This window comes from Nycticebus coucang, chromosome 6, assembly GCF_027406575.1.
Source record: "Nycticebus coucang isolate mNycCou1 chromosome 6, mNycCou1.pri, whole genome shotgun sequence".
NCBI classification, from domain to species: domain Eukaryota; kingdom Metazoa; phylum Chordata; class Mammalia; order Primates; family Lorisidae; genus Nycticebus; species Nycticebus coucang.
This window is the reverse complement of record NC_069785.1, coordinates 15,645,394-15,672,350: the sequence shown is the minus strand read 5'-3', so window position 1 is coordinate 15,672,350 and position 26,957 is coordinate 15,645,394. Positions and strand designations below refer to the sequence as shown.

The 26,957-nt window shown below is 36.8% G+C and overlaps 1 protein-coding gene across 22 annotated transcripts in view; it reads left to right on the top strand.

Annotated features, from left to right (window-relative positions):
• MIA2 (MIA SH3 domain ER export factor 2) overlaps positions 1-26,957 on the top strand; it is a 100,578-nt gene that overhangs the window by 61,359 nt on the left and 12,262 nt on the right. For 15 of the 22 annotated variants that reach the window (XM_053593277.1, XM_053593275.1, XM_053593274.1 and 12 more), the window contains 8 exons: positions 58-148; positions 6,027-6,165; positions 8,878-8,979; positions 10,171-10,231; positions 11,082-11,117; positions 19,937-20,004; positions 21,503-21,585; positions 23,186-23,314. In XM_053593277.1, coding sequence (XP_053449252.1) covers positions 58-148; positions 6,027-6,165; positions 8,878-8,979; positions 10,171-10,231; positions 11,082-11,117; positions 19,937-20,004; positions 21,503-21,585; positions 23,186-23,314 — 709 coding nt within the window. The remainder of the gene's footprint in view (positions 1-57; positions 149-6,026; positions 6,166-8,877; positions 8,980-10,170; positions 10,232-11,081; positions 11,118-19,936; positions 20,005-21,502; positions 21,586-23,185; positions 23,315-26,957) is intronic. The other 7 variants (XM_053593280.1, XM_053593279.1, XM_053593278.1 and 4 more) reach the window with 1 other exon arrangement.

Genomic DNA, 26,957 nt, shown 5'->3' with positions numbered 1-26,957 from the left:
AGTGAGGTTTTGTGTAATGAGTTAATGTTGCTGTTTTCTTTCTTGCATTTTTAAAAGTTAAATGCTTCTTTGAAAACCCTGGAAGGAGAAAGAAACCAAATTTACACTCAATTATCTGAAGTAGATAAAACCAAGGAAGAACTTACAGGTGAGTAATACTTGCAAAGTTTTTTAAAGAAAATATATCTTCTCATAGAGAATAGTATCATTAATTGAATTAATTTAGGTATGATCCAATTTGATTTTTTTACTTTTGGCTTTTGTTGGCTATTTGTGAAAAGTTAGTCCTGATTTTGTTGTTGGTAAAGCTGTGTCAGTTTCCTTTACATATGTAAAATTAAAATAATGAAAACTGTTTTGAAAACACGAAAACTGTATTTATCTTTGAGTTCCAGTTATGTGTTCGGTATCATGTTAGATGTTAAAAAGTAGCAAATCCTAGCTTACTTTTAAAATCTTTATTAATTACAGAATTGATCTACTTGCAGTGTGGTTTGCTCTTTTAATGTACATACATAGCATATTAGCACACGCAGGAGTAAAGAAGTTTTGTTTTCATTGAAGATATTTCTGGGCCTGGTGCAGTGGCTCATTCCTGTTATCCGAGTGCCTTGGGAGGCCAAGCCAGGAGGATTGCTTGAGGTCAGGAGTTTGGAGTCAGCCTGAGCAACACAGAGAGACCCTATCTGGGCTTGATGGGCTGGGCTTGGTGTTATATTCCTGTAGTCCCAGCTACTTAGGAGGCTAAGCAGGAGGAGTTTGAAGTTACAGTGAGCTATGATCATGCCATTGCACTCCAGGCCAGGCTCCAGAGTGAGACCTTGTCTCAAAAAAGAAAAGAAAAAAAAATTTTTTTGTTTATTTTGCTAATATTTATTTATTTATTTATGAGACAGTCTTACTCTGTTGCCCTGGGGTCGAGTGCCATGGTGTCATCACAGCTCATAGCAACCTCAACCTCAAACTCTTGGGCTAAAGATCGTCTTGCCTCATCCTCGTGAGTAGCTGGGACTACAGGCACCTGCTGCAATGCTCGGGTACATTTTTTATTTTTTTATTTTTTTTATTTTTTTTTATTTTTGGCTGGGGCTGGGCTTGAACCCGCCACCTCCGGCATATGGGACCGGCGCCCTACCCGTTGAGCCACAGGCGCCACCCTACATTTTTTATTTTTAATACAATTCAAGACGAGGTCTTGCTCCTGCTCAGGCTGGTCTCAAACTCCTGAGCTCAGGCAGTCCACCCACTCGGCCTCCCAGGATTAGAAGCATGAGCTATTATGCCCAGCCAGTGTTTGTATTTAAAAAAGTATAAAGTCTGGCTGGGTATGGTCGCTCATGCCTGTAATCTTAGCAAACTGGGAGGCTGAGGCAGGCGGATTGCTTGAGCTTAGGAGTTCGAGACCAGCCTGAGCAAGAATGAGACCCCGTCTCTAAAAACTAGCTGGGTGTGGAAGGCACCTGTAGTCTCAGCTACTCAGGAGCTAAGGCAAGAGGATTGCTTGAGCACAAGAGTTTGAGGTTGCTGTGAGTTATGATGATGCCTCGGCATTCTGTGGAGGGTGACAAAGTGATAACTCTGTTTCCAAAAAAAAAAAAAAATATATATATATGTATATATATATATATTACATATATAATATATATACATATATGTATATATATATATATGTAAAGTCTGTCAGTGTGTTTGAAATTTTTTTTTTTTTTTTATTCATCGCTGTGTACATTGATATGATCATGGGGCATCATACACTAGGTTCATAGACTGTTTGACACATTTTCATCACAATGGTTAACAGCCTTCCTGGCATTTTCTTAGTCACTGTGCTAAGACATTTACATTCCACATTTACTAAGTTTCGCATATACCCTTGTAAGATGCACCGCAGGTGTAATCCCACCAATCCCCCTCCCTCAACCCACCACCCCCTCTCTCCCCTCTCTTTCCCGCTTCCCCATATTCTTAGGTTGTAACTGGGTTATAGCTTTCATGTGAAAACCCTAAATTAGTTTCATAGTAGGGCTGAGTACATTGGGTACTTTTTCTTCCATTCTTGAGATACTTTACTGAGAAGAATATGTTCCAGCTCCATCCATGTAAACATGAAAGAGGTAAAGTCTCCATCTTTCTTTAAGGCTGCATAATATTCCATGGTGTACATATACCACAATTTATTAATCCATTTGTGGATTGATGGGCACTTGGGCTTTTTCCATGACTTAGCAATTATGAATAGGGCTGCAATAAACATTCTGGTACAAATATCTTTGTTATGATGTGATTTTTGAAATTTTTAAAAGTTAGAATAAATAACATCTCATTTTATAAAGAACTAAGAAAATTCACTATATACATTTGCATCAAAAAGATTGGGAAGACATTCAAATGTCAGTAACGATTATCTTTGAATATGGAATTATGGGTAGATTTTAATTTTCCTTTTTATTAACTTGGCATTTTCTTTTTTTTCTTTTTGTGATTTTTTTGGCCGGGGCTGGGTTTGAACCCACCACCTCCGGCGTATGGGACCGGCGCCCTACTCCTTGAGCCACAGGCGCCGCCCTTAACTTGGCATTTTCAAAAATTTCTACAATAAATGAATCATAGTTGTAATAAAACAGTGTCTTAAAAGGTTGAACCACTGAAGATGGAGGTTATTAAAAAGTTATCATGGCCATAACCATATGATTTTGGTATTTGGGTAATAATTTTCGTAATTAGATTTTGAAAAACATCAGTATTAACTGAAAAGTTGCTATATTTAAAACACAGTTCGAAAAGATATGAAGATTCACAAAGAAAAAGATACGAAGCTTGCTTTTAGGAAGCTATATTTTAGTATTTTAACAGACTTTCAGTGAAAAAATGTGTGTAGGAAGTGCTTACCAGTTACCCCATTCTTTAATATAACTTCTGGGCAAATATTTATTTTCTTTCTTAAACTAATACTTGGAGACCCTGTATCTGCTGGTACCCTTATTAATTATTGTTTGTAGAGATAGGGTCTCACTATGTTCAACCCAGGCTGGTCTTGAATCCCTGGCCTCAAGTGATCCTCTTGTCTTGGCCTCCCAAAGTGTTGGGATAACAGGTATAAGCCACCATGCCTGCCCCTAACTATCTGTTTTAATAGGTCATGAAAGATAGATTTCTACAGTTGATCTTTTGTTCGTAGAGGATAATGAAGACTTTCTTCTAAACTTTCTGGGGTTTTTTTTGCAGTCATTCATAGTGTTTCGGAAAATTTGAAATAAAATAGCTATAATAGAAGTACAAAAATTATTAAAGATTTAAGTGTTCTGTATAGTTGTTTCTTTAAATAACAGGGATGATTCAATTTTTGTAGTACACAATCAGGGTTCAGCTGGTGTTTTGTTGTTTTGAGACAGAGTCTCACTTTGTCGTCCTTGGTAGAGTGCTGTGGCATCATAGGTCACAGCAACCTCAAACTCCTGGACTCTAGTGATCCCCTCACCTGAGCCTCCCGAGTAGCTGGGACTACAGGTGTCGGCCACAATACCTGGCTATTTTTAGAGTCTTGCTCTGGCTCAGGCTGGTCTCAAACTGGTGAGCTCAGCCAATCCACCACCTCGGTCTCCCAGTTCAGTCAGTTTTAAGATAAAATTCCCTAGACAAGTTATCCTTAAGTCCTCCCTCATCACTGGCCATCAGCTCACACAGCGGGACAGCTAGCTGCTGTGGCGATTCCACAGTCTTTGTCATTGGCTATTTTTATGTAGCCATTTGAGCCTCAATCTGGATCCCAGCTGTTTTTGATGAGCCCATATTTATTGTTATTTGAATCTGCTCCTGTAAAGTCATAGTCAACCACCAGGACACCATGATCCAGGTCTTTGCTGGATAAACAGTTTGGTGTATAGTGAATGCCTGATTGTAGAACTGGAAGGACACGTGGCCTACATCAGTAGAAAGAGAGACAGGCCTCCCAGTAGCCACTGCCCTCCTCAGAACTTTCTCTGGAAAGGGATGTCCACAAAACCAGTGTCATACTCAGGCTTGTATTTACAGGTGACATCCCTTGCCACAAATGGATAAGGTATAATCCAGGCCTCCTTTCTCCATAATAAACTCAAAGGCATAATCCATCAGGCTGCTGTTGCAACCATTATTGCCTTGAGGCCAAGAATAGTTTGCAAGGTTTTGCTCACTCAGTGAGACAAGTTTGCCAGATTTCTGGAACATCTGTCCTTCAAAAGCACCAGTCAGACTAAAAGCCCAATAAGGACCATACTGACCCAGATTCTTCACAGGAGTCACATAGCCTGTATCTCTCCACTCCATAGATTTGGGGACCTCAAGAAACAGAGGCTCTTGGAGCACTTTCCCTTCCTTTTGTGCGTCTGTTTTGTTTTTTGGTATTTTTTTTTTTTTGTAGAGACAGAGTTTCACTTTATTGCCCTCGGTAGAGTGCCGTGGCCTCACACAGCTCACAGCAACCTCCAACTCCTGGGCTTAAGCGATTCTCCTGCCTCAGCCTCCCGAGTAGCTGGGACTACAGGCGCCCGCCACAACGCCCGGCTATTTTTTGATTGCAGTTTAGCCGGGGCCGGGTTTGAACCTGCCACCCTCGGTATATGGGGCCGGCGCCCTACTCACTGAGCCACAGGCACCGCCCCTTTTGGTGTTTTTTTGAGACAGAGTCTGATCGCATTGCCTTGGTAGAATACCATGGTGTCATAGCTCACAGCAATCTTAAATTCTTGGGTTCAAGTGATCATCTTGCCTCAGCCTCCTGAGTAGCTGAGACAACAGGTGTGCACCACAATGCCCGGCTGTGTGCTTCTGGTTTTGGAAACCATTTATCACTTGCCTGAATTCTTCACTGGTCATTCACCAAAGGTGCTTATTGCCCTGGGGAAGCCATACTGTCCTGGGCTGTATTCCCTATTGTGCAGTTGAGTTACTTTCATATTCTTCTTCCACACTGCTTTCCTCCATTCTTCTTTTGTGCCAGACAGTCTCCTGTGCATATTCTTCCACTGGGACCACTGTGAATCTAAATTCTGATCAAGTTTTGGAGCAGCTGAGGCTATACCCGAGCAAAAGGCAGGCAGGAAGAGTGAAGGGTTCATGTTTCAAAAACCTCCTCCACTGTATCTCTCTGGATGGGGATCCCTCCCCAGTCCCAGTACCTCAAGCAGCTCTCCCTGGCCCAGGCACTCACCTGTCACTGTTACCTGCTCGGGAGCTTCCTGAGAACTACTGGCTCCTAGATCGAAAATGAGATAGTAGAATTAGAATGTTGACAGTTTTGAGATTCCTATAAGTAATAATAAAAAATTAAAATAGTTTATACAAAAAAGTTTTAGAGCACTTTAATTAAATTATTAACATACACAATAGAATACTATTCAGACATAAAAAAGAATGGAATCTTATCATTCATAGCAACATGCATGAGCCTAGAGTAGTTTATGTTAAATGAATAAACCAGGCAGTGAAAGATAAATATTGCACATTCTCACTTATGTCTGAAATCTAAAAAGTTGATGTCATACAAGTAGAGAGTGGAATAGTAGTAGAGTCTAGGAGAAGTAGGGAGGTGGAGGGAATAAGGAGAAGATGGTTAGTAGATACACAACTACAGCTAGATAGGAGGAATAAGTTATAATGTTCTGTAGCCCTATAGGGTGTCAATAGTTAACAGTGAGTATCGTATGTTTTCAAATAGCTAGAAAAGAGGATTGTGAATGTTCCTTATAGAAAGAAATGATAAATGTTTGAGGGGGTGGATATGCTGATTTACTGTGATTTGATAAGTGCACATTGTAATACCTGTATCAAAATGTCATACTGTACCTCAGAAATATGTACAGTTATGTCAATTAAAAATAATAAAAATAAAGCATTTAGATAATTAAAACACCTTATAGTTTTTTGTTCTTGGGAGGAGTTTCATTTATTAATCTTCATTATTTTTAGAAATTTTTATCTTTCTGAAATGTTAATGTGCATCTCAAAATATTTACTCCTTTATTTATGACTTTTAAAAATTTCTATAGAGCATATTAAAAATCTTCAGACCGAACAAGCATCTTTGCAGTCAGAAAATGCACAATTTGAAAGTGAGAAGCAGAAACTTCAACAGAAACTTAAAGTGATGACTGAACTATATCAAGAAAATGAAATGAAACTCCACAGGTAATAAAAATGTTGATTACTCCATTTAGTGGTAAATAAAATAACTTCAAAAATATATGTTTCATATTCAGCTCTTATAATTTTGGAAGTTCTCAATTTATGATTGGATTACATTTTACCAATTTATTTTTAAGAAATTTATTTGATCTTGAAACACTTTTTTCCTAAGAAAAACATTTTGTAACCAAGCTAGTTCACAAAATCCTCTTTAAGCTCTAGTGAATAGTGAATTATTGCCGTACGCTTCCTAATACTGGCAAGCTGGATCACAGAATCTGTGTGGATAATACTCCATTCAATGACTCATTAACTCTGTCTTTGATGTATGTGAGGCTGATTTCTTTCTTCTTTGCACATAGCTCCAGCTCTGGGTTCCTTGTTTTAGTCAACGGCAGTATGATTTACCTAGTTTCTCAATGGCTGCTCAAGCCATTCTTGACTTCTTGCTTTCTTTCATATCTCTATTCATTCTGGCATCAAATCCTGTTAGTTTTCCTGTAGCCACAATCCGACCACTTTTTACCACTTTCCATGTTACTACTACAGTCCAAGCCATTATCGGTTAGTACTTGGGTTATTATAATAGCTTTCTGAGTGGTCTCCCTCTTAACCTCCCACACTGTGTTTTCTCTGTGATAAACAGGATGCCCTTTGAAGATAAATGAAGGGTGTTGTCACTCTCTTCTTTGCAATCCCCAAGTGCCTTCATATCACACTCAGAGCTTAATCCAGTTTTTTTTTAATTAAAAAAATAAATAAATTTTAGACATAAAGGGGATTATTGGGTGTGAAAGAAATACTGTTAAGTGTTTCTTTTGAACAAAAAAGGTATATGGTTGATTATAGAATTTTAATGAATACTGTTTAAAATTTTTTTTTAAAAAGTTGTTTCTTTAGATTTTCAAAGCAAGGATGGGAAGCCGAGTCGTATCCTAGCTCTGTATGTTTGCATCGTGATTTCATTCATTAGTTTAAAATGCTTTAAATTCCTAGAATATTATATATTTCATTTTTACATTTATATAAAACCCTTTGCTGCTCACATTAAGTGAATTATGTCACCGGTGGTTTTCCAGAGTAGAATATAAAGAGTTGATAGTACCAGTAAAATGTTAAATTTTTATTCTCTGCACACAGTATAATTTAGGTTCATTTTTTAGATGCTTGCTGGCTCGATATTTTTCATGAGATATATAGCATTACTAACACTTTTCTAAATTTAGTATTGGAGAGAAGTGAAATGGTAGGACCTAAAAGCTTGGTGTATTGCTTTAGATATATGAAGTAAGGTCTGATTGTTTTTGTTGTTGTCATATCTTTGGGTTCCTTTCACAGTGTAATTCCAATCATTAATTGGCTCAACTGGCTGCTAGGGAAAGGTACACAGACCTTACCTTTTAAGGGGAGGGGTAAAAACATATCTTTCTTCCATACCCATGCTGATACCACTTCCATGCTTTCCTAAGGAGATGACTTTTATTTTCCAATAACAGCTAGGAACTGCTTAACCTGGGGAAATGCTTTCTAAGCAATAGGTAATGTAGTGTGTAGTTATAAAACATTGATTGCTGCCTTGTAGGGGTTCTTTGATAGTTTGTCATGCTTCTTCTCAAAGTTCATGGAGGAAAGGAAATAGCCACTTGGAATTTCAAAATATATTTTTTTGTGGGGTTTGGTAAATATTTCTTGAGGGACCAGTGTTCTTAAATGGTACGTTGTGCACCAACCTGGGTAAATAGCATAAAGGAGTCATTACTTGCGAGCTCTATGCCTTGGTCCATAACATTTCTTGGTGCTTCATTTTCATTTTTGTAAAATAGGAATGATAATAGTACCCTTTTTGTAGAGCTGTTGTACTAATTAAGATAATACACATAAAAGCCTAAGAACAATTTCTGGCACGTACGTAGGTAACTCAGTAAGTTACCTATTATTATTAATAGGACTAATATTATCTACTTTGGGTTCATTATAATTTTTTTTTTTTTTTTTTGTGAACTGGCCTAAAAGCCTAATTACTTTTTAAAACAAACAATTTCCAATTTAAAAATCACTCAAATACAGTTTGTTAGTTGGTGACTTTTTTTTTTTTTTTTGAGACAGTCTCACTGTGGTGCCCTTGGTAGAGAGCTGTGGCATCACAGCTCACAGCAACCTCAAACTCCTGGGCTTAAGTGATACTCTTGCCTCAGCCGCCCAAGTAGCTAGGACTACAGGCACAATGCCCGGCTGTTTTTTTGTTGCGGTTGCATTGTTGTTTAGCAGGCCCAGGCTGGGTTCAGAGCCGCCAACCTTGTTATATGTGGCCAGTGCCCTAACCACTGAACGACAGGCACTGAGCTGAGGTTGGTAACTTCTTCTCTAGTAAATGTGATGCTTCCTTACATAGGAAGGCTTGATAAATGATGTATGGTCATAATAGTTTTTATTAATATCTTGATAATTATCTTTTATGATACAGCTATGTAGAAAACTCTTGAAATTACTAATATTAGTAGCACTGTATTAGACATAGCACTTTACAATTTGAGTTTATAATGTTAAATTCAAGACCTGGAATATTTGTAGAGATTATTTTTTTCCCTTGCAGATGATGTTTTTAGTAGTGTTAAGAAGATAAGTTTATGGGTCCCACCAGTTGTGCAATTAAAAAGATATAATGGATTATTTTATGACATGCATTAAAATACTTAATACCTTTTTTGTTCCTAGGAAGTTAACAGTAGAGGAAAATTACCGGTTAGAGAAAGAAGAAAAACTTTCCAAAGTAGATGAAAAGATCAGCCATGCAGCTGAAGAGTTGGAGACCTACAGGTATTAAAGATATTTTCTCCTTTTTTGGGGGGTGGGTGGGATGGGTATCTAAAAACTTAATATGAGAAAAAAATGTAAATCAGTTTAAAAGAAATAACATTTTTATTATTTTTTTTAGATTTCTTGCTATTACGCAGTTATACCGAAAATATAAAGCGGAAAAATATTTTCCCTTTAGAGCGTGTGATTTTTAAATCTCTCACAGTTGAATATGGACAGTGCTGTTTTATGTTATGAATATAGACGTTTATTTCAAGGTCTTTTCTTTTTGGTTCAAATTGGGAAGACATTAGAAATGTATGCAATATTAATGAATCAACCAGCGTGCCAGAAAAGGAAGTGTGAGCCACAGTTAGCATTCTCAAGTTTTTAGAAGACTGTTAGTCTAGTTTTTACCTTGGTTTGATCCTCACTAGATCCAAGGAACCTAGAGAGAAAAGTGGGCAAGATTCAGCTATTCCTGAATAGTTGTGATATCTATTTTACCTAAAGAAGAGGAAGCTTGTGTTTTATCCAAAAGAAGGAATTTTCTGTTAGTCTCAAGGTAATAAGTATCATTTTACTTCACAAATATTTCTCATTTTCTAGAATTCTATTAAGATTATAGATATCTGAATAAATCTTCTAGGCTTGGCGCCCATAGTGCAGTGATTATGGCACCAGACACATAAACCTAGGCTGGCGGGTTCAAACCTGGCCCGGGCCAGCTAAACAAGATTGACAACTGCAACAACAACAACAACAACAACAACAAAATAGCTGGGCGTTATGGTGGGCGCCTGTAGTCCAAGCTACTTGGGAGGCTGAGGCAAGAGAATCGCTTAAGCCCAAGAGTTTGAGGTTGCTGTGAGCTGTGACACCATGGCACTCTACTGAGGGCGACATAGGGAGACTCTGTCTCAAAAAAAAAAATCTATATATGTATGTATGCCATATAAATCTTCGCGTGACTTTGGTTTAGGTAAACCCCAGTAGTAGTACTCTTAAGGTATAATTAATGTTGATTAGGAAAAAATATACTTTAGAATCTCTTTGAGGTAATTATATTTCTTAATATGCAGAGTTCTACAGTTATTTTTTATACGACATTGAACACTCTTGGTGTTTTAATTAATATTTTTTTAGTAGAGAGTGTGTTCTGCCATTTTTTTACTATATGTTAATAATAGACTAATTATTTGTTTCATTTAGAAATCGAGCCAAAGATCTTGAAGACGAACTAGAGCGAACCATTCATTCTTATCAAGGGCAGGTAGATATGTGTGTTTTTTTGTGTTTGTAAGTTAAAATGACACAGATTTGTTTGAAATGATGCAGGAATTTAATTACTTGATGAGTTGTACACTTCTCTTGGGGTGTTGCCTATCGCTGTGGAACATTTCTAGGGTGCCAAAGAGTCTGGGATAAGAAATCTTACTTAAGGATGGCATTTCTCCTGCTGTTTTGGGAAAGTGGACTGCATTGCATAGATAAACACATACCAGCATTGGGGTCTCACATTCAGTCAGGCTAGTTATCTGTTAATGGGCAACTTCTCCTGCAGTTAATTATTACATAAAGTAGAAGTTTAGTAGACAAATTTTATGTCTTTACGTTCAGTTTTTGTTTTAAAAGTATAATAGAGAAGATCACCCATACATGAAAATTTGCTTTAAGAATGTTGTGTGTTGACAACAGTGACAACTACAACCAAAAAATAGCCGGGTGTTGTGGCAGGCGGCTGTAGTCCCAGTTACTTGGGAGGCTAAGGCAAGAGAATCACTTATGCCCAGGAGTTGGAGGTTGCTGTGAGCTGTGATACTATGGCACTCTACCCAGGGTGACAGCCTGAGGCTCTATCTCAAAAAAAAAAAAAAAATTAAAAATTAGGTGGGTGTGGTGGTGTGCACCTGTTGTCCTAGTTAATTGGAGGGCTGAAGCAGGAGCATCATTTGTGCCCAGACATTGGGCACAGTCCGGTCTGTGATTGACTGTACCGCTGCACTCCAGCCTGAGTGACAGAGTAGGACCCCATCTCTTAAAAAAATCATAGTGGTAGATGGGAATGTTTTTTCCTTAAAAAATAAGTTGTCAGTGTTATTTCAATGCCTTTTCTTTTTCAGATTATTTCCCATGAGAAAAAAGCACATGATAATTGGGTAAGTTTTACGTTTCCTTAAAGTTCTTTTGTCAAATTGTGCTTTTGCCTTTCAGAAGATAGACTGCTCATTTAAATTAGGTGAAAATAAAGATAGTATTTTGAAAAATCACTTTTTAAAACTTTCACTGGTACTGAACTGTTTTTTGTGAACAGAATACTTTGTTACAACACAGTTATTCACAAAATCTGACTTTTACCTTCTCTGCTTTTAGCATGTTGCTTCTTTGAATGGAGTTGATATTCTCTGGGGGAGGTGATATGATGTTCATGGATTCATTGTTTAGGGCACTAGATTGCCACTAATTTAGTTGTGGACAAAAATGTTACAGTTCTTTAGGCCTCTTTGCTCATTTGGACTAAATGATATTTAAAGCCCCTTCTGGTTCTAAGAGTCATACAGTTCTGTTGTCTGATCTCAGTGTTGAGTTTCTTGTTCCATATTAAGAAAAAGGCCATCGTGAGAAAGAGTATGTCTGTGCTTCAGAGGAACTAATTGTGTGAGGATGTGTTAAGGATGTACTTCATGCCCCGTTTAAATTCTTAGATGTAGATCATTTTTTAAAGATGGAGAGGATATTTACTCAAATCTCTTGAGTTCTAGGTACTGTACTTGAAGGCATTTTGCATATATTACTCATTCAGTCCCCTTAATAACTCTGTGAAATAGGTATTGCCATGGCAGATTTACAGATGAGGAAATAGCCTAAGACCATATGATTCCAATTTTAATCTTTCAGATTTTAAGTCTTACATTTTTTCTGTTACTGTATGTTGAATTTCTTGTTTCCTAAATAAACATTCAGAATAGGTATCCCCTTTATGTTCAGTGAAAAGTTATTTTTCAGATTTTATAAAAATGATATATTATTGGGAGGCGGAGCAAGATGGCAGCCGAGTAACAGCCTCCTTGCATCTGGGCACCGTGAGTCTGGGGATATAGGATTCCAGGCATCTCTGGCTGGTGGGATCTGCCTATCATCACCCCTGAGAGGATACAGGGAGTCAGTGAGAGACTTCTGGACCCCAAGAGGAGGACTAAAACAGTGGAAAACCGTCAAGTGGTCGCGTGTGTTCAATCCATCTAAACCCGCCCGCAACTTCCACAGGCACAAGAACTTAAAGAGCAAGAGGAAGTGAAAGGAAAATTAGGGCAAGGAAACAGATAAAAGAAATCACCCATGAGGAAGAATCAGCAGAAAACTCCAGGCAACATGAAGAACCAGTCCAGAACAACCCCGCCAAGGGACCATGAGGTAGCTACTGCAGAGGATTCCACCTATACAGAAATGTTAGGAATGACAGAAAGGGAATTTAGAATACACATGTTGCAAACAATGAAAGAAATGATGGAAACAATGAAGGAAACTGCTAATAAAGTGGAAAATAACCAAAAGGAAATCCAAAAACAGAATCAAATCAGAGATGAATGACATGAAGAATATAAAAAGGATATAGCAGAGCTGAAGGAAATGAAACAGTCAATCAGAACTTAAAGATGCAATGGAAAGTATCAGCAACAGGTTAGACCATGCAGAAGAAAGAATTTCAGAGGTAGAAGAAAAAGTTTTTGAGATAACTCAGATAGTAAAAGAGGCAGAAAAGAAGAGAGAGAAAGCAGAACGTTCACCGTCAGAATTATGGGACTTTATGAAGCGTTCCAACATACGAGTTACAGGAATTCCAGAAGGGGAAGAAGAATGCCCCAGAGGAATGGAAGCCATACTAGAGGATATTATAAAAGAAAATTTCCCAAATATCACCACAGATTCTGACACACTGCTTTCAGAGGGCTATCGGACCCCAGGTCGCCTCAACTCTAACCGGGCTTCTCCAAGACACATTGTGACGAACCTGTCCAAAGTCAAGACAAAAGAAAAGATTCTGCAAGCTGCCAGGAGTAAGCGCCAGTTGACCTACAGGGGCAAATCCATCAGAGTGACCGCAGACTTCTCTAATGAAACTTTCCAAGCAAGAAGACAATGGTCATCTACCTTTAATGTACTTAAACAGAACAATTTCCAGCCCAGAATTCTGTACCCTGCTAAGCTAAGCTTAAAAATTGATGGAGAAATCAAATCATTTACAGATATACAAACATTGAGGAAATTTGCCACAACAAGACCAGCTCTATATGCAATACTTCAACCTGTTCTGCACACTGACCACCACAATGGATCAGCAGGAAAGTAAGAACTCAGAAATTAAAGGACAGAACCAAACCTCCACACTGATGCAAAAGATAAAACTAAGCAATGGACTCTCACCAAATAAGACGAATAGAATACTACCACACTTATCAATTATCTCAATAAATGTTAATGGCTTGAATTCCCCACTGAAGAGACATAGATTGGTTGACTGGATTAAAAAACACAAGCCATCCATTTGCTGTCTGCAAGAAACACACCTGGCTTCAAAAGACAAATTAAAGCTCCGAGTCAAGGGTTGGAAGACAATTTTTCAGGCAAATGGAATTCAGAAGAAAAGAGAAGTTGCAATCTTATTTTCAGATACATGTGGATTTAAAGCAACTAAAGTCAAAAAAGACAAAGATGGTCACTTTATATTGGTCAAGGGAAAAATACAACAAGAAGACATTTCAATTCTAAATATCTATGCACCCAATTTAAATGCTCCCAGATTCTTTTTTTTTTTTTTTTTTTTTTTGTAGAGACAGAGTCTCACTGTACCGCCCTCGGGTAGAGTGCCGTGGCGTCACACGGCTCACAGCAACCTCTAACTCTTGGGCTTACGCGATTCTCTTGCCTCAGCCTCCCGAGCAGCTGGGACTACAGGCGCCCGCCACAATGCCCGGCTTTTTTTTTTTTTTTTTTGTTGCAGTTTGGCTGGGCTGGGTTTGAACCCACCACCCTTGGCATATGGGGCCGGCGCCCTACTCACTGAGCCACAGGCGCCGCCCTGCTCCCAGATTCTTGAAACAGACCTTACTCAGTCTGAGCAATATGATATCTGATAATACCATAATAACAGGGGACCTTAACACTCCTCTTACAGAGCTAGACAGATCCTCTAAACAGAAATTAAACAAGGATATAAGAGACTTCAATGAGACCCTAGAACAACTGTGCTTGATAGACGCATATAGAACACTCTATCCCAAAGATAAAGAATATACATTCTTCTCATCACCCCATGGAACATTCTCCAAAATTGATCATATCCTGGGACACAAAACAAATATCAACAGAATCAAAAGAATTGAAATTTTACCTTGTATCTTCTCAGACCATAAGGCACTAAAGGTGGAACTCAACTCTAACAAAAATGCTCGACCCCACACAAAGGCATGGAAACTAAACAATCTTCTGTTGAATAACAGATGGGTGAAGGAAGAAATAAAACAGGAAATCATTAACTTCCTCGAGCATAACAACAATGAAGACACAAGCTACCAAAACCTGTGGGATACTGCAAAAGCAGTTTTGAGAGGAAAATTCATCGCTTTAGATGCCTACATTCGAAAAACAGAAAGAGAGCACATCAACAATCTCACAAGAAATCTTATGGGATTGGAAAAAGAAGAACAATCTAAGCCTAAACTCAGTAGAAGAAAAGAAATATCCAAAATCAAATCAGAGATCAATGAAATTGAAAACAAAAGAATCATTCAGAAAATTAATGAAACAAGGAGTTGGTTTTTTGAAAAAATAAATAAAATAGATAAACCATTGGCCAGACTAACGAGGAATAGAAGAGTAAAATCTCTAGTAACCTCAATCAGAAATGATAAAGGGGAAATAACAACTGATCCCACAGAGATACAAGAGATCATCTCTGAATACTACCAGAAACTCTATGCCCAGAAATTTGACAATGTGAAAGAAATGGATCAATATTTGGAATCACACCCTCTCCCTAGACTCAGCCAGGAAGAAGTAGAGCTCCTGAACAGACCAATTTCAAGCACTGAGATCAAAGAAACAATAAAAAATCTTCCAACCAAAAAATGCCCTGGTACAGATGGCTTCACTCCAGAATTCTATCAAACCTTCAAGGAAGATCTTATTCCTGTACTGCAGAAATTATTCCAAAAAATTGAGGAAGAAGGAATCTTCCCCAACACATTCTATGAAGCAAACATCACCGTGATACCAAAACCAGGAAAAGACCCAAACAAAAAGGAGAATTTCAGACCAATCTCACTCATGAACATAGATGCAAAAATTCTCAACAAAATCCTAGCCAATAGATTACAGCTTATCATCAAAAAAGTCATTCATCATGATCAAGTAGGCTTCATCCCAGGGATGCAAGGCTGGTTTAACATACGCAAGTCTATAAACGTTATCCACCATATTAACAGAGGCAATAATAAAGATCACATGATCCTCTCAATAGATGCAGAAAAAGCATTTGATAAAATCCAGCATCCTTTTCTAATTAGAACACTGAAGAGTATAGGCATAGGTGGCACATTTCTAAAACTGATTGAAGCTATCTATGACAAACCCACAGCCAATATTTTACTGAATGGAGTAAAACTGAAAGCTTTTCCTCTTAGAACTGGAACCAGACAAGGTTGTCCGCTGTCACCTTTACTATTCAACGTAGTGCTGGAAGTTCTAGCCAATACAATTAGGCAAGACAAGGAAATAAAGGGATTCCAAATGGGAGCAGAGGAGGTCAAACTCTCCCTCTTTGCTGACGACATGATCTTATACTTAGAGAACCCCAAAGACTCAACCACAAGACTCTTAGAAGTCATCAAAAAATACAGTAATGTTTCAGGATATAAAATCAATGTCCACAAGACAGTAGCCTTTGTGTACACCAATAACAGTCAAGATGAGAAGCTAATTAAGGGCACAACTCCCTTCACCATAGTCTCAAAGAAAATGAAATACCTGGGAATATACCTAACGAAGGAGGTGAAGGACCTCTATAAAGAAAACTATGAAATCCTCAGAAAGGAAATAGCAGAGGATATTAACAAATGGAAGAACATACCATGCTCATGGATGGGAAGAATCAACATTGTTAAAATGTCTATACTTCCCAAAGCAATCTACCTATTCAATGCCATTCCTATCAAAATACCAACATCGTACTTTCAAGATTTGGAAAAAATGATTCTGCGTTTTGTATGGAACCGGAAAAAACCCCGTATAGCTAAGGCAGTTCTCTGTAACAAAAATAAAGCTGGGGGCATCAGCATACCAGATTTTAGTCTGTACTACAAAGCCATAGTGCTCAAGACAGCATGGTACTGGCACAAAAACAGAGACATAGACACTTGGAATCGAATTGAAAACCAAGAAATGAAACTAACATTTTACAACCACCTAATCTTTGATAAACCAAACAAGAACATACCTTGGGGGAAAGACTCCCTATTCAATAAATGGTGTTGGGAGAACTGGATGTCTACATGTAAAAGACTGAAACTGGACCCACACCTTTCCCCACTCACAGAAATTGATTCAAGATGGATAAAGGACTTAAACTTAAGACATGAAACAATAAAAATCCTCCAAGAAAGCATAGGAAAAACCCTGGAAGATATTGGCCTGGGGAAAGACTTCATGAAGAAGACTGCCATGGCAATTGCAACAACAACAAAAATAAACAAATGGGACTTCATTAAACTGAAAAGCTTCTGTACAGCTAAGGAGACAATAACCAAAGCAAAGAGACAACCTACACAATGGGAAAGGATATTTGCATATTTTCAATCAGACAAAAGCTTGATAACTAGGATCTATAGAAAACTCAAATGAATCCACATGAAAAAAGCCAACAATCCCTTATATCAATGGGCAAGAGACATGAATAGAACTTTCTCTAAAGATGACGAATGGCTAACAAACACATGAAAAAATGTTCATCATCTCTATATATTAGAGAAATGCAAATCAAAACAACCCTGAGATATCATCTAACCCCAGTGAGAATGGCCCACATCACAAAATCTCAAAACCGCAGATGCTGGTGTGGATGTGGAGAGAAGGGAACATTTTTACACTGCTGGTGGGACTGCAAACTAGTACAACCTTTCTGGAAGGAAGTATGGAGAAACCTCAAAGCACTCAAGCTAGACCTCCCATTTGATCCTGCAATCCCATTACTGGGCATCTACCCAGAAGGAAAGAAATCCTTTTATCATAAGGACACTTGTACTAGACTGTTTATTGCAGCTCAATTTACAATCGCCAAAATGTGGAAACAGCCTAAATGCCCACCAACCCAGGAATGGATTAACAAGCTGTGGTATATGTATACCATGGAATACTATTCAGCCATTAAAAAAAATGGAGACTTTACATCCTTCGTATTAACCTGGATGGACGTGGAAGACATTATTCTTAGTAAAGCATCACAAGAATGGAGAAGCATGAATCCTATGTACTCAATTTTGATATGAGGACAATTAATGACAATTATGGTTATGGCGGGGAAAGAGAGGGAAGGAGGGAGGTGGGTGGGGCCTTGGTGTGTGTCACACTTTATGGTGGCAAGACATGATTGCAAGAGGGACTTTACCTAACAATTGCAATCAGTGTAAACTGGCTTATTGTACCCTCAATGAATCCCCAACAATAAAAAAAAAAAAAAGATATATTATTAAAAATTCAGGCCATACACTAAGATATAAGTAATTAATCATCAGCATAACTTTTATTTACCTAATACTCTTTTGAGTGCATTTAGACATTAAGGCACATATATGTTTGTTTTTTTGTTTTATTTTTGGTAGAGACAGAGTCTCACTTTATCAAGCCCTGGGTAGAGTGCCATGGCATCACACAGCTCATAGCAACCTCCAACTCCTGGGCTTATGTTATTCTCTTGCCTCAGCGTACTGAGTAGCTGGGACTATAGGCGCCTGCCACAACGCCTGGCTATTTTTTTGTTGAGATTAAAATTGCCACCCTCAGTATATGGGGCTGGTGCCCTACCCACTGAGCCACAGGCACTGCCCCTTATCATGGATAATTTTCTACTAATGCTTTTCATAATTTATAAAAAATCTTTGTCATTTGCTTAAACATTAGTCAATTTCTACTTTTTACTGTTACAATTTTTACCATTATATAAGTCTAATTTTTATCATTGTACTTTCTCCCTTGAGCATTTCTTTGTTGACTCCTTTTAGATTTAATCTTTTCTTTCTTTGAACTCATCCAAAGAATTGTGTTCACGTGTCCTATGACAGGTTATTATGTTTATTACTGTGGACATTTACATCTTATCACAAGATTCAAGCTCTGTACGATAGAGACTTTTGACACCTGCATTTAACAGAATTCTGTGCATATTATAAGTATTCAGTATGTGACTACAGTGTTTTAGTAGAATAGTGTGTTCATTCACTGAAATTACAGTTTTACTTAACCTTTGGGTGTAAGTTTTTCAAAACTCTGTAATCATAGGCAGTGCCTGTGGCTCAAAGGAGTTGGGTGCCGGCCCCATATGCCCGGAGGTGGTGGGTTCAAACCCAGCCCCTGCCAAAAACTGCCCCCCCCCAAAAAAAAGGTCTGTAATCATTTTCCATCAGTTAATTTATGTAACCGGTTTTCAATATTGACAGCTAATTGACTATTATGTTTTTGGGCCTTATGCTTAAGAGTAAATATCTTATACTGTGTAGAATATATTTACAAGTCATTTTGATTCTGCGTTGTTACTAGTTCAATGAATTGATATATATTTTACTAACTAAAATTGTCATTGGGATAACCTTTTTTGTTAGTACAAAATTGATTTTATGATTACATATCGAAAAAAACTTAAATCACTTTGTAATAGTTAGTGCTAACATATATTTAAGCTATTTGTTGTGGTATTTACATCATTTATTCCTTGGTCAGTTCAAGTGAGTTCTAATATGTAGTTCATTATTTTAAGTGAACAGAAATTGGTAGTGTAGTTCCTTTTACTTGTAAAATGTTGTGGTCATAGACTCAGTTAACTTATATTAGTTAATTAGTAGATAATACAAGTTTGGTGGCATCTAATCTTCAGAGTCTGCAGAATGGCTGGGAAATATGCAGTCTGTTGGACAGACTTAACCTTTGCCCACAACTATTTGGGAATACTGCATGTTCTTAGTATTTATGAAAAGAGTAAGTTTTGTTTTCTGTAATACATATACTCTAATTTTTTTACCTTTCATTTTATTAAATAAAAATATCATTAAATATAAAAGACAAGAATATGATCTGTATAATGCTGTGTACTCATAGACAAGCAACATGCATAGCTTGTATTTAGCCATTTAAAACAGTAGCCTATACTGGCATGCTATAAAGCTATTTGGTTTCACAGAATTATAGTGATTTCTCTCTGGAGATGATTACTTTGTTCCATAGTCAAGGCTATTGTGCACAGTGACCATGGTCTTCATTTCCATTGCCCGAAGCTTGCATTCTGTTACATAGCTCTTACCATGTTATTTGGGTATTTACAGCACCAAATAATGCTAATCCTTGATTTCACATCAAGATAGCTACATTCCGGGCGGCGCCTGTGGCTCAAGAAGTAGGGCGCCGGTCCCATATGCCGGAGGTGGGGGGTTCAAACCCAGCCCTGGCCAAAAACCACAGAAAAAGAAAAAAAAAAAGATAGCTACATTTCTTGGCACATACATGATTAAATTCCAGCCGTAGGCACAAGTGTTCTGCTTTAATAAAACTCATTCACTTTAAAAACTATTCCCTAAGATTAAAAGGTTTACTGAAATGGGTACTTAAGTGACTGTGTTATTTGTTTACTACCATTGAGATGTTTTCGTGTATGCTTAGGTTTCATTTTATGTTTGTGTAAAATGTATTTTAAAAATATATTATTTTCTTGAAGTTGGCAGCTCGGACTGCTGAAAGAAACCTCAATGATTTAAGGAAAGAAAATGCTCACAACAGACAAAAGTAAGTATCTTAGGGAGAACATTTTCAAAACTAGTTATTTTATTAAGTAGGAAACACTTTTTATATGGATAAATAAGAAAACTTGCAGTGAATTCAGCACATCTCACTGTGAAATATCTATTAGTTATACTAGGAGCGAAAGTTTTTTTAATTTGAAGTACTCGTCTTAGGTCAGTGAAATGGCACTTGAAGGAAACTGTTCACAGGTTCTTCTGTAAAAAGTGTACATCATTAATTTTTTTTTTTTAAACCAGTATAGGTGAAGGGAGGTAAAAATGGATAAAAGAGAAAGGAAGGATCTGTTTGACAAAGTAATGTTCGGAGTATCAGTATCATTTAGTTGACAAGTAGTTTTAAGGGTTTATTATTTCTCTCATTCCCTGGTTTTATTGTGTTGAATGGCCTTATTTTACAGGAATAACATGAAAGATAACAAAAGTTTACAGTGCACAGTAGAAGGGAAGTGTACATGCTTTTCTGTGAGGATGGTAACAGTCTCTCCAGAGTGCTATCATTTCTTGCTATAGTTTCCTGTTAACATCATCCAGTATTAGTTTTAGTCCTCTTGGTCTTTTCTACTCTCAGAAATTAAAATCAAATGATTAAATGTTTTATTTCAAATCTGATCTTCAAGAATTATAAATAAGATTCTTTTAAAATGTCACATTTTGAAGATAAAAAGATTAAGGGTAAAAGAGGATGCCTTAATGTGATTTCTACTTTTAAGTTAGGACTGGAATCACATGGATCCCATTACAGTGGAAAGCATACAGGATTCAGGGCCAGGAATCTTGTATGAAAAATCCTGGCACTTTAATTTTGAATAAATCACTTAAATTCCTAGTCCCATTTTCCTTAGTTGTGAAATGATAGAATTGAACTGGTTGATCTTGTAGAAAACTCTTCTGTTTTGAAAATTAGATTATGTAATACAGTACTAATGGATAGTCTCTAGTTATTTTTTGTTGATTTTTTTTTTTTTTTTTTGAGACAGAGTCTCACTTTGTCACCTTTGGTAGAGTGCTGTGGCATCATAGCTCACAGCAACATCAAACTCTTGGGCTCAAGTGATTCTCTTGCCTCAGCCTCTCAAGTAGCTGGGACTCTAGGCACTCACCCCAACGCCCAACTATTTTTAGAGACAAGGTTTTGCTCTAGCTCAGGCTGGTCTTGAATTCGTATGCTCAGGCAATCCACCCCACTCGGCCTCCCAGAGTGTGGGGATTACAGGCGTGAGCCACTGTGTCCATCGTCTAGTTTTGAAAAAGAAGTAAACAATTCCAGCCTTAATAAAACAACACTATTTTGTAGGCAACAAGAAACTGGTTACCCAGTTATAAGTAGTAAGACGTAAAGGAAAGATTGATAGAGGATTTGTTCCTTCTGTGCAGATACTGAGATACTGAAGAGTAGCTTGTACTTGGTTGTAGCATTTTTCTTGAAATGTGGGTGCTTCTCTTGGATTGGTAACTTAGCGATGTTTGTTTTTTATTTGCAGATTAACTGAAACAGAGTTTAAATTTGAACTTTTAGAAAAAGATCCTTATGCACTTGATGTTCCAAACACAGCATTTGGCAGAGGTAGTCTTTGTTTTTTTAACCCTTCATTTAAATTATATATTGTATATATACATATGTTGCAATATAGTTGATACTAGTTTAAATTACACTATTATTTATAAATATTTTACATTTTGGAGCTAGGTCTCTTAGTCTGATAGCTCTCACAAATTCGCTAGTTTCTGGATTTCTGTTTCTCCAGCGATGAGGGAATCATTGCTGCCTCCCTTTGTTGGTGGAATTTTGTGACATGATGTAAATTTAGTACCTTGAGCTCTTTGAAAAGCCGCGTGCACGGCACCCATAAACTTGTAAGTGCAAAGTACTCATAAACTCTTTCTTTTGGAGAATGAATGAATGAAGAGAGCTTAAATGGAATAGCATGCAACTGTTTACATATTAACTCTATGTTGGCATTTGCTTGAATTATAAAAATGAGAGGTAAAATAGTTTTTAATTATTTAAAAGTATCAATTTGAAAGATAGGAAAACGTAATAATCTGAGTTTTTATTGCTTTAATTAACCCAGGGGAGGACCAGTTTTTTGGTATAGTTATTATTTCTGTCCATTTATTATTGAGTTGGTGTCTTTAATGATTTCAAGATATTCCATATATTTTTCATTTTTTATAATAATTTGATTAAATTAGAAAATAAATCTCACTTTAGATGGGTAGAATTTTAATAACATGTGGAAAGTTATGAAAGTCACTTGTGAGTGTCACATTTCCTTAAAATGAAAGTCTGTTTCTACATTAAAAAAATGCCAGATTCTTACCATTTAAGGTAGTAACAATGTTTCTGGTGGGAAAAGAAAGTGTACAGAAGAAATTTTTCTCTGAACTCAGTGCAGAAGTCTAAGGGTTAACAATGCTTTGATCTTTTGTTGTAACTGATTTGAATATTACATCAGCTACACACAATAAAATTTAACATGTTTATAAAGTATTGTTTTGGTGGTATTTGTTTGTTTTTTATTGATTTTTGACCTTGGGAAGAATAACCATTATTTAGGAGTAGTAAAATTTGTAAAATCATAGTGCTCTTAGGTATATGGGTTATAGATAAACTGATTTATTTTATAAATAGCATATGTAAACTGACTTTTTACTGGTAAAGAATATAAAGTAATTTGTGATACTTTAGAGTATTTTATGCATTTTTCTACTTTTTGTAGTTAATGATTCATGGCCTAACAGCTTATCTGGCACTGATTTAAACTGAGCACGTCCATGTTTCAGCTTTCTGGAAGCATCTGCCATAAAAACAAAATAAAACCAAGCAAACTTCATGGCCCCCAAAATTTCCTATAAGTAGAATATATCACCAGTATCTTTAAATTAATATGTATGACTGTTTAAGTGTATTAATTACCAGTAGGGTAATTTTTTTTTTTACTGATTAAGTGTCTTATTTGATAGGCAAACTTTAAAAATACCAGGCTCTGTATTTAATTTTCCTTTCAATTAGCAGAAACAAAGGCATAGTTAGTGTTCAGGACATGGATTAAACTTCAGTTTGCAATAGGATGGCCTGATGGCAATTTTTGAAATGGGATTCTAACTTTATAGTGTAGCTTACTGAAACTATGAATTTAAATATGCTGTTTTAATTATTCCAGAGCATTCCCCATATGGTCCCTCACCATTGGGTCGGCCTTCATCTGAAACGAGAGCTTTTCTCTCTCCTCCAACCTTGTTGGAGGGTCCACTCAGACTCTCACCTTTGCTTCCAGGGGGAGGAGGAAGAGGTATATTGTTTAAACATCTTTATTACTCTCAATTTCTTCCTTTACATTTTCATCTCAGCTTACTTTCAAATGATCTTTAAAATAAGCATTTGGAAAATACAGGCATTCCTTGTACTTATTGTGGGTTACTTTTCTTTGAAAAGGAGCTCTATAACATCTAATTTTAATGTAGAAACAGTGTTAATACTAGATTATGTTTTGATCAAGGACTTGACACTTACCTTTTTAAGCCATATTTTGACTTCTTTAAAACTGTTACATTACATAATATAAAATTTACAAAGAATACATAAAATACAATGTAAAATTTTATAAAGATTACATAAAATACAATAATATAACAGAATAAAATTATATTTGATAAAACATTATTAGAATGTAGAATTTTAAAAATCTTCTTTTATTATTATGATCTTATTGGAGAAAATCAGAAAGTAAGAAAACCCTTTTTTTAGAGGGAAGGAAGTCAGAAGTGTTCTTCTAGGCAGAGTTTTGATGAGAACCTTCATTATGACCTAAATCATTTGTTAATACTCTAAGAAAACAGCCTAGGATTGTCTGTTTTGTTCTTCCCTTACATGTTTCTGAACATTTCCATAGCTGTTCAAGCTTAAGCATTAGTTGGCTTTTTGGTTTGCTGCACTCACCTCATCAGCATCACCCTGGGGTTATAAAAGGCCCTAGTGCCTTTGAAATCAAACTCCGTGTTCCTGAGTTCCTCTTTTGATCTCTCACCAAGCTTTCTTCAGTTTATTAAGTGGCTTTAAAGTTTTCCCTTGGTTTGTGGCAAAATTCCAAGATAAAGAGCCTTATATGTTCCAAAATCAAAAGTCTTGTGTTTTCAGTTCCAAGTCTGTGTTTAAAAGAGCTGATGTTCTTCATTAGTAAAGTGTTCCCACTCTTTTAATGAGTGATTTTGACAGATTGAATCTGAGGTGGGAAGGAGACTAAATAATGAGACTAAATAAAGATGCCAAACTCAACCAGCATACAAAGCTCATGTGGTCAACTAGATATTACTTATCTAAATAGTCTCTTAAGAAGTCTGTACACTTCTTAGTTGAAGCTGCCATTATTCCAGATGTTTTTGGAACTCTCCCTTTGGAATTGCCTTTAAAGAATATGAGAAAACCAGTTTCCTGGCCGTGAGACATTCTCCCTTTGCCCATTTGCTGTTGATGTCCTCTTTTTCTTGCCCCCCTTGGAACAGTTCCTCTGACCTCCCAGTCCCCTGCAGACTGAGCCCATAGCCTGAGGTCACCTCAGAGAGAGCCTTTGCTTGTGTTGCTTCTGAACTGGAAGCTCCTCAGGAAAGGAATTGCATTGTAGACTGATTCTTGGAACCCTAGGGAGGCTTTGCATTGAGCATTCCAAGAAGGAGACCAATTTAGAAGTTTACAGGAGTGCTGAAAGCTGAGGGCTTAGTTCCCTAAGTCAATTTTTCTCCCCAATTTTTAACCTTGATTAAGATTTATTTATTTATTTATTCATTTTTGAGACAGAGTCTCACTACATTGCCCTTGGTAGAGTGCTGTGAAGTCACAGCTCACAGCAACCTCAAACTCTTGGGGTTAAGTGATTCTCTTGCCTCAGCCTCCCAAGTAGCTGGGGCTACAGGCACCCACCACAACACCTGGCTATTTTTTTTTGTTGTTGTCGTTGTTTAGCAGGCCCAGGCTGGGTTCGAACCCACCAGCCCCAGTGCATGTGGCCAGCTCCCTAACAACTGAGCTACAGGCACCAAGCTGAAAGATATATTTTATATTATGTCATATTAAATGACAACACAAATATAATCAAAACTAGCTACTTCTGTAGTACTTAATATTACAGTTTTGATGCTTTCTGATATTTTCTATTTAATTCTATTCCATTTCATTAAAAAAAGAATGCTGATTAAGAAAGACTAAGTTTGTTTCACACAGCACGTAGCAGCTATCAGTCTGAAAAAGCAGTGCCCTAGAAATAAGGGTTATAATTGGCCAAATGTCACTTCCTGGAAGTTGAATTATGTAAGTCAAGGATTGCTTGTACTCAAATGAATATTTGGAATGAAAGTTAAAGTTACCTTTGATTTCTCCTCTCCTCTTTCCTCTCCTATTTAATCGCTTTCAAGATACAGTGTGTTTGCATTATTTGCAAGGGTGTTTTATTATTTGTTAAAAATGCTACAGAAGTTCTGGGTAAGTTATCAGCAGGTCAAGCAGAGTTGCTTTGGACTGAAAGTTTCTGCCATCCACCAGAGAAGGATGAAGTGTGCCTCTTTCTTCCTAATTTTTATTATCTTTTCAAATTTGAAGTTTGGATGAGTAATAAGTTTGAATAATATTTTTAGGAAAACAGTTTCTGTATTTAGAGTTCATTGTTATGTAACTTTTGGTCTGAATGAAAAACTTCCACCTTTAGCATTTTCAGGTTTGTGGTTTTCACCTGGTAGTCAGGCAGCCTGTAGCTCTGGTCCCTGGAAGTAAGAAATGGGGAGGAAGCCAGGAATGGCCCCTTTACAGCTTTGCAGTTTCCTCCAGATAAACTCAGCCTGATGGCTTTCCAGCCTTCTTCTTCTGATGAACTAATTATAAGTAGAAAGATGAAGAGCCAGAAGGAAAGATTTGGAGAATTTAATAGAATGAAAAACCATAAGGAAAAATGATAATAATAGTTGATATCCTGACATAAAAGCCAGTTGACCTGATTTTACAAAGGGAGTAGTTGAAAATTTTAAAAAAGAATTATTATGTATTAAGGCAATAAATGCTTATAATGATTGGTACAAGTTACCAAGAAAAGATAAAATTAATTTTGATTTCTTCTTTAGAAGGAGGTACTGAAGTGGGGGAAGCATTTTAGTTATATTCTTACTGAGAACAAAAACTTTAAAGCTGTTTCGTGAAAGGAATAAATCTCTGTTTTCTGGACAGTATAATTTTGAGAAGACCTAGTCTTTCCTCAGTGACAGATAAATGAAATATTACTATATTTTGTTATTGAATGTTTAAATTTTAAATTTTTTAATATTTGTCCTTTCTATTTTAATTGAATATGAATTTATATTTAAGGTACTATCTTTTATAGGTTCCTAAGAAGGGAACTTTAAAATGATTTTCCCTTTTATAAATGTATACAGACCTGATTTTCTTATTCAAACGCATCGTATCTTGTTTGAAATGTTTATTTTAATAATTCTGCTGCTGCTTTTGTTATTTCTAGCTTCAGTATCAGGGTCTGTTTCTGGAGAGTTTGATCTTGGGGGAAAACTTTTTGGAGATAGTATGCTATTACTTTTAAAAAAAATTCAAAATATTGAGGGAGTACAAATGTTTTTGGTTATACAGATGGCTTTTGTGATGGCTGACTCAGGGCGATAAGTGTGCCTGTTGCCCAGATGCTAATTTACCCCTTAGGTTTTTGCCCTCCCCTTTTGCTCCCTTCTAGTGCTGTTGTTTTTGAAACTCTTGTTTTAGGCTTGTCTTCAGAGCTTGTGAGTTCTCTTTTTGAATGTGAATTTGATATTCAGAAATTACTAAAAACCATTTACTACAGCCAAACTTATCTGGTGGGCATAATGTTTTTATTTTATTTTATTTTTTTCAGCTTTTTTTTGGCTAGGGCTGGGTTTGAACCCACCACCTGTGGCATATGGGAT